The sequence below is a fragment of the Oryctolagus cuniculus genome, chromosome 14 (genome assembly GCF_964237555.1).
Source record: "Oryctolagus cuniculus chromosome 14, mOryCun1.1, whole genome shotgun sequence".
Taxonomy (NCBI): Eukaryota; Metazoa; Chordata; class Mammalia; order Lagomorpha; family Leporidae; genus Oryctolagus; species Oryctolagus cuniculus.
In genome coordinates, this window is record NC_091445.1 from 13,860,577 (window position 1) to 13,873,192 (window position 12,616).

Sequence of the window (12,616 nt, forward strand, 5' to 3'; positions counted from 1 at the left end):
TATGAGGTGTCCGTGCAATCGCTCAGAGAACTTTGTATTGGGAGGCAACAGATGCAACCATCCAATTCCTGGGCCTGAGCCACCACTGGAGCAGACATCTGGGATGTTGCACAACAGCAAAGTTTAGAGTGTGCTCTGCATTCCCCAGAAGCTTAGAATTGGCCTTGATCCAGCTGTCAACGAGGGATTGTCAAAGACATGCTAAAAAGCCATGCGGAGAAGCAGCAGAAACATAGGAAGGGAAGGATTACAGGGTTGTTTACCAGTAACCTAGGGGAAGTAAACTCACTTAATCATTCCAGGACACAGCTATTTTTTACATCAAAAGCTAGAAGAATGTGAAGGAGCTTTCTTTTTCAATTTAGTATGTTCTTATAGATACGAGGAAACTCAACAAGTTCATGATAATGTGCATTATGAAAATAAAAGGGCATGAATTTCACAATACTGTACACCAGAATAAGCTTACTTTTCAGTGTTGTTCTGTTCTGGGAATTTTTTGAAGTACCCCAGGACATATTTCATTTAAAATCCTACGCAGTACTTTAAGTGAAGGATTAGGAAGGTTCTTCACTAGTTCTTATATTTTAGAGATTAATTTTTTTGCACACTCTGACCCAAAAAAGTGTTTATTGGGTTTAAAAGAATATTTTTCATTCCCCACACAGTAGTGCATAGCGAAACCAAGGAGTATTGGATAGAAATATTGGGCACAGAGGGATACACAGTTTTCTAACGAGCAAAGATGAAATTGAAGGTCTTAATTTAAAAACAATTCAGTTACTCTTTGACAAGGCCTTTGAAGTGAGAGGGGTGATGAACTGTGGGTTTTAAAGTGAATGGGTGTGCATTTATATTACAGTTTCCTTTCTCCCCCTATTTCAACCCAAAAAGGTACCACCCGACTGGGAGAGAGCATCCTTCCAACAAGCCAGTCAGGCCAGCCCTGAGTTAAAGCAAAGTCCACAAAACGGCGCCACGTTTCCGTCCTCTGGAGGCTACAGCCAGGGATCTCTGATGGCCGACGAGGAGTCTCAGGAGTTTGATGATTTGATATTTGCATTAAAAACTGGTACGTACAAACTCATGAGAAGTAGGCACCCTGTATGGGTACAGTTTACAGCTTTTCCCTGTAAGGCTGCAAAAGTACCCCCATCTCATGCTCATGCCCCATTCCTAATCCCAGCCTAATTCTCACATCTTTTGTTCTTGGCATTGAATATAACACAATTACAAAGTCATTTTTCATTTGCTTTTAAGAAAAAGGCACTCTTTAAGTGTAATTGTCTCTTTCCTGGAATCTTGCTAGAACACCAGTACACGACTGACCCAAGCTCAGTAGACACAGCAGTAGGAGTCTCCCTGAGGGACACTTGCCTTGGACTTGCTTCCTGTGGAGCCTCTTGGAGACGGCAACTTTCGAAGACAACGTGATGTGTGTTCAAAGTGCCACACCAACAGTGCTTTACTGGCCTTGCTGTACGTTCAGTCCCACTCAGACTGTGACCCTAGTGGATAGTTCTTACAGGAGAGGGGGAATACAGCACTAACGGTCTCAGGTCAGCAGCACGTGATGCTGGGGATGCACTAAAGCAGGTAAAAACTACACCACCATCACCTGGTGAAGGCCACGGTGCTTCCAGTGAGGTAGTCCCTGGATAGCATTCTTTCTGCTCTCTGATTTCTACATTGAAAATATAGATAGAGTGACAGCTCATATGTCAGAAATGCTATTTTGAACATTAAAAATAACCCTAAGGTAATTTTCATTGTTTTCAAATCTAATATGCAGACTTAAATTTTTTTCCTCATAAAACATTGAACTGTCCATTATAAAAATTCCAGTGAAACTTTTTTAATGATATATTTATTTATTTCAAGGGATGAGTGGTACAGAAAGAGGTGGAGACAGAGGGGTATGTGTGTGTGTGTGAAAGAGAGAGAGAGAGAGAGAGAGAGAGCGCGAGAGAGAGAGCGCGCGCGCGCTCCCATCTGCTGGTTTGCTCCCCCAATGGCTTCAATGATCGGGCTGGGCCATGCTGAAACCAGGAGCCAGGCAGGTCCCCCACATGTGTGGCAGGGGCCCAGGCACTTGGGCCATTGTCCGCTTTCCCAGGCACATTAACAGAGAGCTGGATCAGAAGCAGAGCAGCTGGGACTTGACTACTGTGGTAGGGAATGCTAGCATTGAAAGCAGCAGATTAACCCGCTGCACCACAATGCTGGCCCCTCCAATAGACTTTCAGTTTCCAGATGTCCACACATGTGCAGATGAGTGTGCTGAAATACTAAAGTATAGCTTGTTGTCTGCCATAAAGTACATCACCTTTGCTAAGACATTTTTCTGTATCATTAGGATGTAAAAATTTTATGTTATATCTTAAAGACTGCTCCAGATTTCATAAAAATAACATCATATGTTCATATTTTATGTTTCACAACTTGCTCTTCTCACCTGGATGGCTGAAGCATGATCCACAGAGCATTTGGATTTTTTTGTTTGTTTGCAAGGGGGAAATGAATGAACTCAGGCTTGCGTTAGGCCTGGGGTTTCCTAAATATTCAGGTGTGGATCTTGGGCAGGGGACCAGGGGGACAGACAAGGATCTGAAATACTTCAGTGCAGAGATTATACTTTAAGCTATGGAAGTAAACAGGTTTGGTCTGAGAGAGAGAAGGGGAAAGAGATGAGGAAGGGAGAGGAAAGGAAGAGGAAGGAAGAGGCACAGCAGGGCGTGGGAAATGGAGAAGAAGGGAGGGAGGTCCTCCCGGGAATCCCTACATTTGAAATGGATACACAGAGAAACCATAGCAAGAGCAGAGCAGAGTTTGAGAAAGAAGAGAATGATCAGCTGCATTAGTGTTCATTAGCAATGAGACCGGGAAGGAGCTCCCACGTTCCAGATAATCCTTAGCGCAGACTGTGTCTTGGTCCTCCAGTGTTGTCAGTTGTTGAGGTTCTAATATTGGAAACATAAAATGAATTTTTGGAGCATAATTAAATTAGAACTGAGTGCTATATATGTAACAAGTATTACATGCATTTGGTTCAGGAATGTATGGAATCACTTGCTTACAGATTTAGCTTAGCATTCCTTAGAGTTCCCTAAACTCATTAGGAAATGAAGACTTTAAAAGACCAAAATAACAATCCCCAACATAGGTTCCCTGTATTTTTTGAAAAGGCCCTAAAATAATCAGGCACCACCCTTGGACAGATTCCATGATAGGATACAGTCAAGTAAAGGACAGCCCACATGCCATTCCACCCATGCAGAACACAGTTGACATATCGGCCTCACTCATCCCAACAGTCTCTTTTGTCTGACCCAAATAAGGTTTGAACCTTATTGAGCTAAGATTAAAAATTTAGAACTATCCCATAAAACCCCAGAATTTTTAGAAAAATCTAGCAAGAGAGTTACTTGAATTCTAGATAGCACTGCTTGAGTGGAGCTGCATAATGGCTGCCCTCATTTATCCAGTGCTCGTGAGACTCATGTCAGTGGCTGTTGCTGGTCTCCCTGGCCTCTGTGTGTGACATTTGAGTCTTCACACTGTGGTCTGTCTCAGGGCCATCTTGACTATGGGCCCCTCCAAAGCAAATACTGAGAATTGTGGCTCTTCCAATAAGCATTCTAGTTTTTCATCATAATTATAAATAATATAAAACAATGTCATTCCCACTTTAGTACAAATTTTGATATTGTAAAAAAAAACCTCACATTATTCTTGTTAGACTAATCCAAAGGCATCTTCAGTAACACAGCAATTTGATATCACTGCTATTCATTTTAAAAATCTATAAACAGGCTTTTCCTTTGACAGTTGGAAATTTTACATCATTCCCTTGTATCTGTTCTGAATTTGTATTTCCATTTCATTTCCTCATGGAACTACACCCTACTGTAATATATGTTATGCTTGAAATTTGTTTAATCTTCACACACACATACTTCTCAACAAAACAAGTACATAAATTGAAACTTAGTTTTGTGTATGATCCATTGAACTTTAAAGCATCCAGAGTTTCTTATATACTGAGTTATCATTAGAGTTATTATTAGTCTACTGCTCAATAAATCGGCATAAATAACAAAACATTGTGTTTTGTTAAATGACTATCAACACACAAAAAAGCCCTTACCAGAAGAATGTATATGGAAGTTAAAGATCTGAGAAAGTACAAAATAATTTGAAATTCATGCATATGAGGGATCTTCAAAAGGTCCATGAAAAATATATATGGTGAGAAACTGCATGGATTTCAATTTTTTTGCCTCACGATAAGCTTACCATTTTTCTCTGAACCTTTTGAAATATTCACATATCCACACCACCCAACCTGAGAAAAACCTCATGTCCCACATTGAAAAGGGATCCCAAGTGGAAGTCTCTGCCTGAGCAGGTGAGGCACCCACCGGAGCATGTGTGAGTGAGTGAGGAGGTGGGGCAGCCAGCTCCTATACTTACTAGTAGCCAAAGCACTTAGCCACATCTTCCCATCTATAATAACTGAGCTAGCCAACTCCTATTTTCCCCTCTACCTAAAAAAAAATATCCTATACTGTTAAGATTGTCTTATTCTCAGCAGCACCTTGTTCAGTGTATGTGAGAACTTTCCATGTGGAACTGTATGTAACAATCACCAATTTCTCCCTGTATCCCAGGCTTCCTGGCAGGCCTCCTGTCATCCTTCCATTTTCAACTGACCTTAGAGTACACTGGAAATTTAAGACAAAAATAAGTCCTGGCATTCACCACCCATTATTTGTAACTCTTCTTTCTTAGCTTTAGGACTATTCATAACAAAGTATTCTGTAAACACAGGTGGAAGATATAAATGCTTTTTCTTTGTTTTTTATATTTTGATAGAAGATTTTGATCCTTAAGAGTTTTCTAGGTGACAAAAAATAAATCCTCTAGATAGGACCATGTGGGAAGAGATGTGTTTGTACCTCCAATTGTACCATCTGTTCATCAGGTTTATCCAATGTTCTTCACCTCCCCTAATCCCTACACTAAAATGTGTCACAGTATACCTACTCAGCAAGACAGAGGTGAATAAGTCACCAGTAATTAGCTGGGCTGTAAGAGTAGGACGTATGAGCCATCCCTGAACAAATTCTACCTAGGAACAGGAAGGGTGGCCAGATTATCATGCTGAAATAGGAATGAGGACTAGCCCCGGCTGGAATTTATGATCTGTAAGACTGAGGTTTGTCTTAGTGGCTCTAGACTTGCATGTCCCAGGTGATGTTCCATTGAGGATGGACAGTAGGTTTAAAGAAGGGAAACTGACCTAATAGGCCTTCCGTAGTCCTTGATAAACATTTTCTGTTACTTTTTAACCTCTCTCAGAACTCATCATTTTTTGATCAAGAATAATTTTAAACCACTCAAGCACATACTAAAATATCTAGATTCACTCAGCAGATAGAATGCCTTTACTGGGCATAATAGAGAGAATTTAATGTCAAAATGTCATTGTCCTAAAGGGCAAGCAGGAGACCTGATGCTGTTTTTGACTAAGATGTTCTCTTTCTGATTGCACTGACTGTGAGAAAGACTAGACCTCTAAGAGGGATAGCGCAGGGGCCAGTGTCCAAGTTGGAAAACACCGTCACTTCTTTCCAAGCTTTTACACACATATCAGTCATCTTCAATTGTGAAATGAGCAAGAAGTTGTTTTTGAGGCCAGTGTGTTAGTGCACACTTTTTTGCATATTTTAAAATAATAAGGCAAGTATATTAAAATAGTTTGATTTAAAAAAGAAGTCCTGGTCCCAAAGCTAGTCATGTACTACTTTTTCCATCAGATTTTTTTTACCATATTAAATTTTTTTAAGATTCATTTATTTTAAAGTCAGAGTTACAGAGAGAGAGGAGAGGCAGAGAAAGAGAGGTCTTCCATCTGATGGTTCACTCTCCAACAGCCGGAGTTGCACCAATCCGAAGCCAGGAGCCAGGAGCTTCTTCCAGGTCTCCCATGCGGGTGCAGGGGCCCAAGGACTTGGGCCATCTTCCGCCCCTTTCCCAGGCCATAGCACAGAGCGGGATTAGAAGTGGAGCAGCCAGGTCTCGAACCGGCGCCCATATGGGATGCCGGCGCTTCAGACTAGGGCTTTAACCCACTGCACCACAGCACCAGGCCCCTCCCCATATTAAATGTTTTTAACATAAAATTCTTTTGACACTTATAATTATATTTGATAAGGTGTTTGGTTTTCTAGGAGAAATCACATTTTACTCTTAAGGAGGACATCCCATCCTTCAGTTGTTCTTGGAATGCATCAGCCTTTCCACAGGCAAGGAAAGCACTCAGTTCTAGACCAGCGATGTCCCTCCCTGTTACTATCAGGTTTTTTTTTTTTTTTTTTTTTTTGAACTGTAATGTATCATCAGTGTCCCCAGCCAGGATTTTAGAAGAGTAGGAACAGTCACCCTGGGACAGCTTCCACTTCAGAGGAGAGGAAGGTACAGAGCTTGGTGGAACAGAGACTCAGCCTGGAGCAGAGGTGAAGGTAGGATAGAAGGAAAGACCCCTCGTGTGCAAACCTAACACGAGGTGTATTGAGGACCGGCATGTTCATGGCTTTCCAAAGCTGACAAGCTCCTGTAAATGTCATGCTTGCAGCATTTTTTGCATAGTCACAGGGTCTTTCTCCACAGGGGATTTCTCCCTGAGTAAGTGACTATGACTGTCTACCATCTCCAGTCCCTTAGCTTCCTGGTTTTACCCAAAGGCAAGGTAATATGGTAAACATTTCCCTACTGGAAATCTAAAAATGATTTCTTTTTCAGTTAGAAGAAAAGAAATGACAAGTCCTTAAGCACAAATGAAAAGAAGCAAAATCAAGACTCCAGATACTCCTCAACGAACTCATTGATTTGTCTTTCAGAAATATTACATCAAACCACAGTAACTTAATAAACTTCAACAACTGCTGAACTCAGATGAAATTCAAAGTGGAAAAAAGAATTTTAAAAGATTTTTTCCACAGTAAAAGATGGAAGATTTATATTCTTCATATCATTATCCCAATGTGAAATCCCATATAGATGAAGAACAGGCTACAAGGTCAGAGAGCCCAGCACTGGAATCATCCAAGTCCTGCAGTCTACTAGCTGTGTGTCTTCAGAGGATGTAGCCTCTGGCTTTCTTCAGTTAACAAATAAGGATGTATTAGCCCATTTTTGGTTACTACAACCAAATACCTAAGACAAGCTACTTTTAAAGAAGGGAGATTTATTTTGGCTCATGATTTTGGAGGTTCACAGTCCAAGATCAGGCAAGCACTGCTGGTTCTGCTATCTGGAGAGGCTGAAGGGTAGCAATGGCAAAGTGTGTGTGGAGGAACAGAAAGAACAAAAAGTTGGCCCTTACTGAGTCTTTACACCCAACTCTCTCAGGAGAACAACACCCTTGGTAACCTGAGGAGACCCTTGGTAACACCTTTGGTGACCTGAGGACCTCCCATTAGACCCACCTCTTAGACATCACAATTAGATTAAGTCTCCACCCTCTTAGTACCATTAACTTTTGACTTTAGGGATTAAAAGTCTGTGTGAGTTCAGGAGCCAAGTCTTGTTTACACCATAGCAAAGGATTATTATGATGAGCTTGTAAGTTTTTATGGGCCTTGGAGTTTGTCTATGTAAAACATCTATCACAGTGTCTGGCAGAGTTTAAATTCAGTCCATGGTATGGATTATTTTTGGGGTTCCATGTACGGTTATGCTTGAAAACCATTTTAAATGTTCTTCCTATATTTTGTCACACCTGGGTATTCACTGCACTATGAATATTAAGAGTGTAGGATGGGAGGAGAGGGCTTGGACGTGGGACAAGGAGTTTGAAATTTATTCAGAGGACAAGGAAGTAGCACAATTAGCACAGTCCTCGTGAGAGGCAGGGTAACATTGAAGAAAATGCCCCACATCCAGGGTCAGAGGGTCCACATCTTCATTCTGTGACTTTTCTGCTGTGCCATGTGGGCAACCCCGTGAACACCTCTGATCCTGAGTCCCCATGTCTGTAAACCAGACTGACAACCGCACTTTTCCCATGTGAAGCATGTGAAAATGTTGGGAAAAGGGGAGACTCTAGAGAAATAGGAACCACTACTTAGTTCCTGAGAGATGGCTTGTTCTGTCTTCCAACATTATCACTATTCTATTCATTGAATTTTAGGCTTCAGTTGTAAGCAGAAAAATGCATTTTAGCAAATGAAGAATCTTAGTACAAAGAACCCTCTCTGATCTGTTAATGCATGGCAAAGAGCTGCAAGACCAGATTTGTGCTCCAGTTCTACCACGTCTTCCTGTGTGTAATGTGGGTCCTTCCTGAGCCTCACTGAGGGACTGGTGCTTGGGTGTTGAGCGTTTATATCAAAACCAGAAAGAAACTGGGCAGGAAGACAAGTAGAGCAGGCAAATGTGGTGACTCCAGGTGAGGCTGGGTCTAGAACTGTGCTGCTTCCAGGACCCTGGGCTGCTCACCAAGGTCAGCTCGCTTTCTCTCAGCACCTCCCCGTGGGCTTTGTCCTGGAGGTCAGCAGAGGCCTTCTCATGGCAGTGCTGGAGTTAAAGCAGAGACATCACTAGAATCATTGGGAATTGGCATGAATTACATCATGCACTTCCCCTCTCCCTTGATGCTAATCGTGGGGTCCTCTCTGTTGCTCCCAGTGGATCCCTCTGTGGGCAACTCTGTTGCTAAGTCCTGCCCTCCCCTAGCCAAGCATCAAGCTGCTGCAAATCTCAGGGCCTCAGACCCCTCTGCTTGTAGAGTGGCCGCTGTCGTATGAGTTCCCTGGGGTCCTTACGGGGGGTGGGGGTGGGAAGCAGGTCCCCCGACTGAGAAGCAGGGGTCCTTTGTCCTTTTCATGCCTGGAGGTACCTGTGAGGCCCAGTAAAGACCCTGCAGGATTCAAGAGGTCTTGGTGAAATCAGTGGTGAACTGCAGCAGGGTCACGTGGTCCAGTCCATGTGTTTTGTTTTCTTTTTTTGCAGAAATGCAGGTCCAGTGTGGCCTGGCTTTTTTTTTTAAGAGAAATCAGAAATCTAATTAATTGTACTTTTAAAATTTTTATTCATTTGAGAGGAGAGAGAGACAAAAGAGATCTTCTATCTACTAATTCACTCCTCAAATGCCTGTGACATCTGGGGCTGGGCTAGGGTGCAACCAGAAGCCAGGAACTCCATCGAGGTCTCCCACATGGGTAGCAGGATCCCAGGTACTTAATCCATCACCTGCTGCCTTGCAGGGTGTACAGGAAGCTGAAAGCAGAAGCAAAGCTAGGAGTTGAACCCAGGCCTTCCCGTTTGATGCAGGCTTCCCAAGCAGCATCTTTAACTGCTGCGCCAAACACCCACCCCAAGGAAACTTGACTTAAATTTTAGTGACTTGTTTTAATTCTTTAATAATACATTGTCATGGGTGATATTGTGGTTCTGAACTCGAGGAAACAGTTATGAGTGTTTGTTAAATGTTTTATGTGACTTAACATACACATTTCAGATAGGGGTACCATAAAGTCTGCCATCCAAACAAAAGTGATTCAGGAGAGTAAGGGGATGAAATCATTTTGTCAGGTAGAAGGGCTTTTCGAATATTACCTCCTCCAGCTCCCTGTCTTGAAGGAGCAATACAATCATTCTTTGTAAGAGGCTATGGAGATAGCCTTGATGGATGGGCAAGAACCCTCCAGGCTGGAAGTAACCAGGGGCATTCAGGACCTGGCAAGAGACCAGTCACTTTCTGAGACAGCTCCTAGTGGGGAAAGGTTGGGATGCATCCATTTGATCAGGCAGAACCAGATTGCAGAGTTTCTTGAAAGCCAGGGGGTCCCAGGATTGACAAAACTAGGATAGGGGCTGATACTTGTTTTTAAAAAGGAGAGGTCAACAGAATGCAGGATGGCCCAGAGGAACAGGACAGGCAATAGTTTACCAACGAGTGCTACAAATATTTATTGAATATCTGCAGTGTACTGGGCACTGCCCTGGGAAAAAGGAGCTGGAAAGACAAAGTCCATAATCCCCCAGTGCAGGAAGCAGAAATTTTAAAAAGGAATCTTCACATTTCCATAGGTAGCAGAGAGGACACCGAATCAGCATGTGCAGGATGACTGAAGCAGCCAGATGACTGGTGGGAATGGCAAGGGCAGGCCAGGCAGAGGAAGCCCGCAGGGACATGTGTGCAAAGGGAGAGGCCAGCCGCTGTGTGTCTGGAGCCCAGAAATTCTGGGAGACCTGAGGCTAGAGGGCAGACAAGAGTCAGACAGAGCCCGGAGGCCCTTTAACAAGGCTGAGGCCTCCAGTGCTGAGACAGCAGATGGACATGCAAGAAAGAGAATGGCCTGGAAGGAGTCAGCAGACAAGGATGACATGGCCAAGTTCTGTGTCACCAGAGTGAAGGAAGGAAGTGAGTTGCAACAGCAGCCTCTAGCAGACAGGGACGCAGAGAGGGGAGGGTGGGACTGCATGCACGCCACTGGCAGGGCCCTGCTCCTGTCTCCACATCCCTGAACAGGAAGCTAACACACCATCTTCCCATAGTGGTCAGGTCTGCAGAACTGCCTTCCCTCTGCTCAGACAGAAAAGGAAGTCTCAGCTGCCCAGGCCACTGACTGGCTTCACTCTCGTTCTTGTTTGCAGAATTTGGTGCCCGGCAGAGTTGAAGGAGGGGCGGGGTGCTGTAACCTCTGGGATTCACAGTGGCACGCCCTGTAACCACATCCCCATGTGCACTTCTGTCTGTCTCTCTCTCTCTCTCTCTCTCTCTCTCTCTCTCTCTCACACACACACACACACACACACACAGAGTTGGTACGTTCCTCTCTGCGTTACAGGAAAAAATAAAAAGACAAAACCATTGTGCTAACATAGTTTTAAGTATTCTGAATTATTCTGAGTTGTGAAAAAAAAGTGAATAGTGGAGCTTCCTTCAAACAGAGATTCTAGGCACTGCCTCTAGTGAATAGCAGTGAGCTTCTTGGGATCCTGTGTGACTCTGGGCACTGAGCACATCTGACCGGCCAGAGCCAGCATCTCCAGGGCACTGGTAGGACCCAAGTGTTCAGTCTCAATGGCCGGACGTACAGGATTCCGTGTGTGTGGGAGGTTGCCTGTGTTCTAACAAATCCTGCCCATCGCTGAAAACCACAGATGACCTGCCTGGTTTTCTAGATGACATTTGTCCACCACGTGAAAACAGAAAAGAGTGAGAGCCTGAATTTGTGTTTTTAGAAATTAATTTCTGCTTTTAAAAACTACCAAAGGAGATTTAAAATGCAGTTCTAAAATTGTTGGGCATTAATAATACCTACTCTAAATATACAGTTCATTTTTTTTACCAATGTAAGTAAATATTTTTGACTTACTGTAACTTCATCCTTAAGACTTTACTGCATAAACGAGTTGGGATTTTTGTTTCTTCTCTTTCTGTTGCAGGTGCTGGCCTCAGTGTCAGTGATAACGAATCTGGCCAAGGCAGCCAAGAGGGAGGCACCTTGACGGACTCCCAGATCGTGGAGCTCCGAAGGATCCCCATTGCCGACACCCACCTCTGACTCCTCGGTGACCTCCAGAAAGAAGAGTTTGGCAATGCTATTGCCTTTTGTGCTAAAACCCTCTCAGTTACACACAGCCATGAGCGAGGAACCTACGAACTCTGCTGGTGGTTAACATAGAAGTGCTGCTGTATCTTACTTTGTGCAACCAGAAAATTCATTACTATGGTGAAAGACTGGGTCCATTTACTGCAGTTAATAGGATGTACATATTGCAAGAGTGTTAGTAGTTTTTTTTTTTTAATCATCCTACATAACTAATACTGTTTAATGAAAGTCATAATAAAAGCAGTAGAATCCACTTGGTGTCACCCAGGCTTGTTATTGCTGAAGAAATATGCATGGGCCAAAAACAAGAACCCTGTATCTAGATGATATCAAGCACTCTGTACTGTCCAGCTTTCATACAGGACTCGGGAGGGGAACCTTTCTTCTACGAAGGGCCATTTGGATATTGATAGTATCATTCACAGGCCATATAGAATTATCAACTTCAAAATCAGCCTGCTGTAGATACATTGAATTTTGAGTCTTGCCTGTGGTTGCCTTGGGAGGGCCAGACAGATGATTTTGCAGGCCTCATACGGCCCACAGGCCAGCCGTTTCCCTTCCCTGAGAGGTTCCCGCATTCACAACCTCACTTTATCGAGAAGACTTTAATTCCTGAAAGCTGTAGGGTTTATTATCTGCAGGTGACTGCACCTAAGTGCTCATGCCATTGCTCTGCCACTGGCAGAGTCTCTCATCAACACTATGTGTTTCTGTTCATTATAAAATTAGGAATCTGAACATTTTTTCCAGAATGAATGTTCTGTCCCCAGCTAAAAATAGTTCCAACAAGCGATTTTGCACAGCTAAGAGGAGGATCATTCAAAAAGGGAAAAGAATGTTTTGGAGAAAATTCTCTTGGTTTGCAGTTTTCAGTCTTTGTCTTGGAATGAGAAACCATAAAGTCTCTCCCAGAACAAACATGGTTGTGTTCCTGATGATTTCATTGACTCTGATTCCAGCAGAATCATTAGGAACAGGACAAGCCTGTC

At 43.2% G+C, this 12,616-nt stretch overlaps 1 protein-coding gene across 1 annotated transcript in view; it reads left to right on the forward strand.

Annotated features, from left to right (window-relative positions):
- Positions 1–11,877, forward strand: part of ADGRV1 (adhesion G protein-coupled receptor V1) — a 597,653-nt gene extending 585,776 nt beyond the window's left edge. Inside the window, exons 89-90 of the mRNA XM_070056453.1 lie at positions 895–1,072; positions 11,458–11,877. Of these exons, the coding sequence (XP_069912554.1) occupies positions 895–1,072; positions 11,458–11,576 (297 nt within the window). The 3' untranslated portion in view covers positions 11,577–11,877. The remainder of the gene's footprint in view (positions 1–894; positions 1,073–11,457) is intronic.
- Positions 11,878–12,616: the final 739 nt, after the last annotated feature.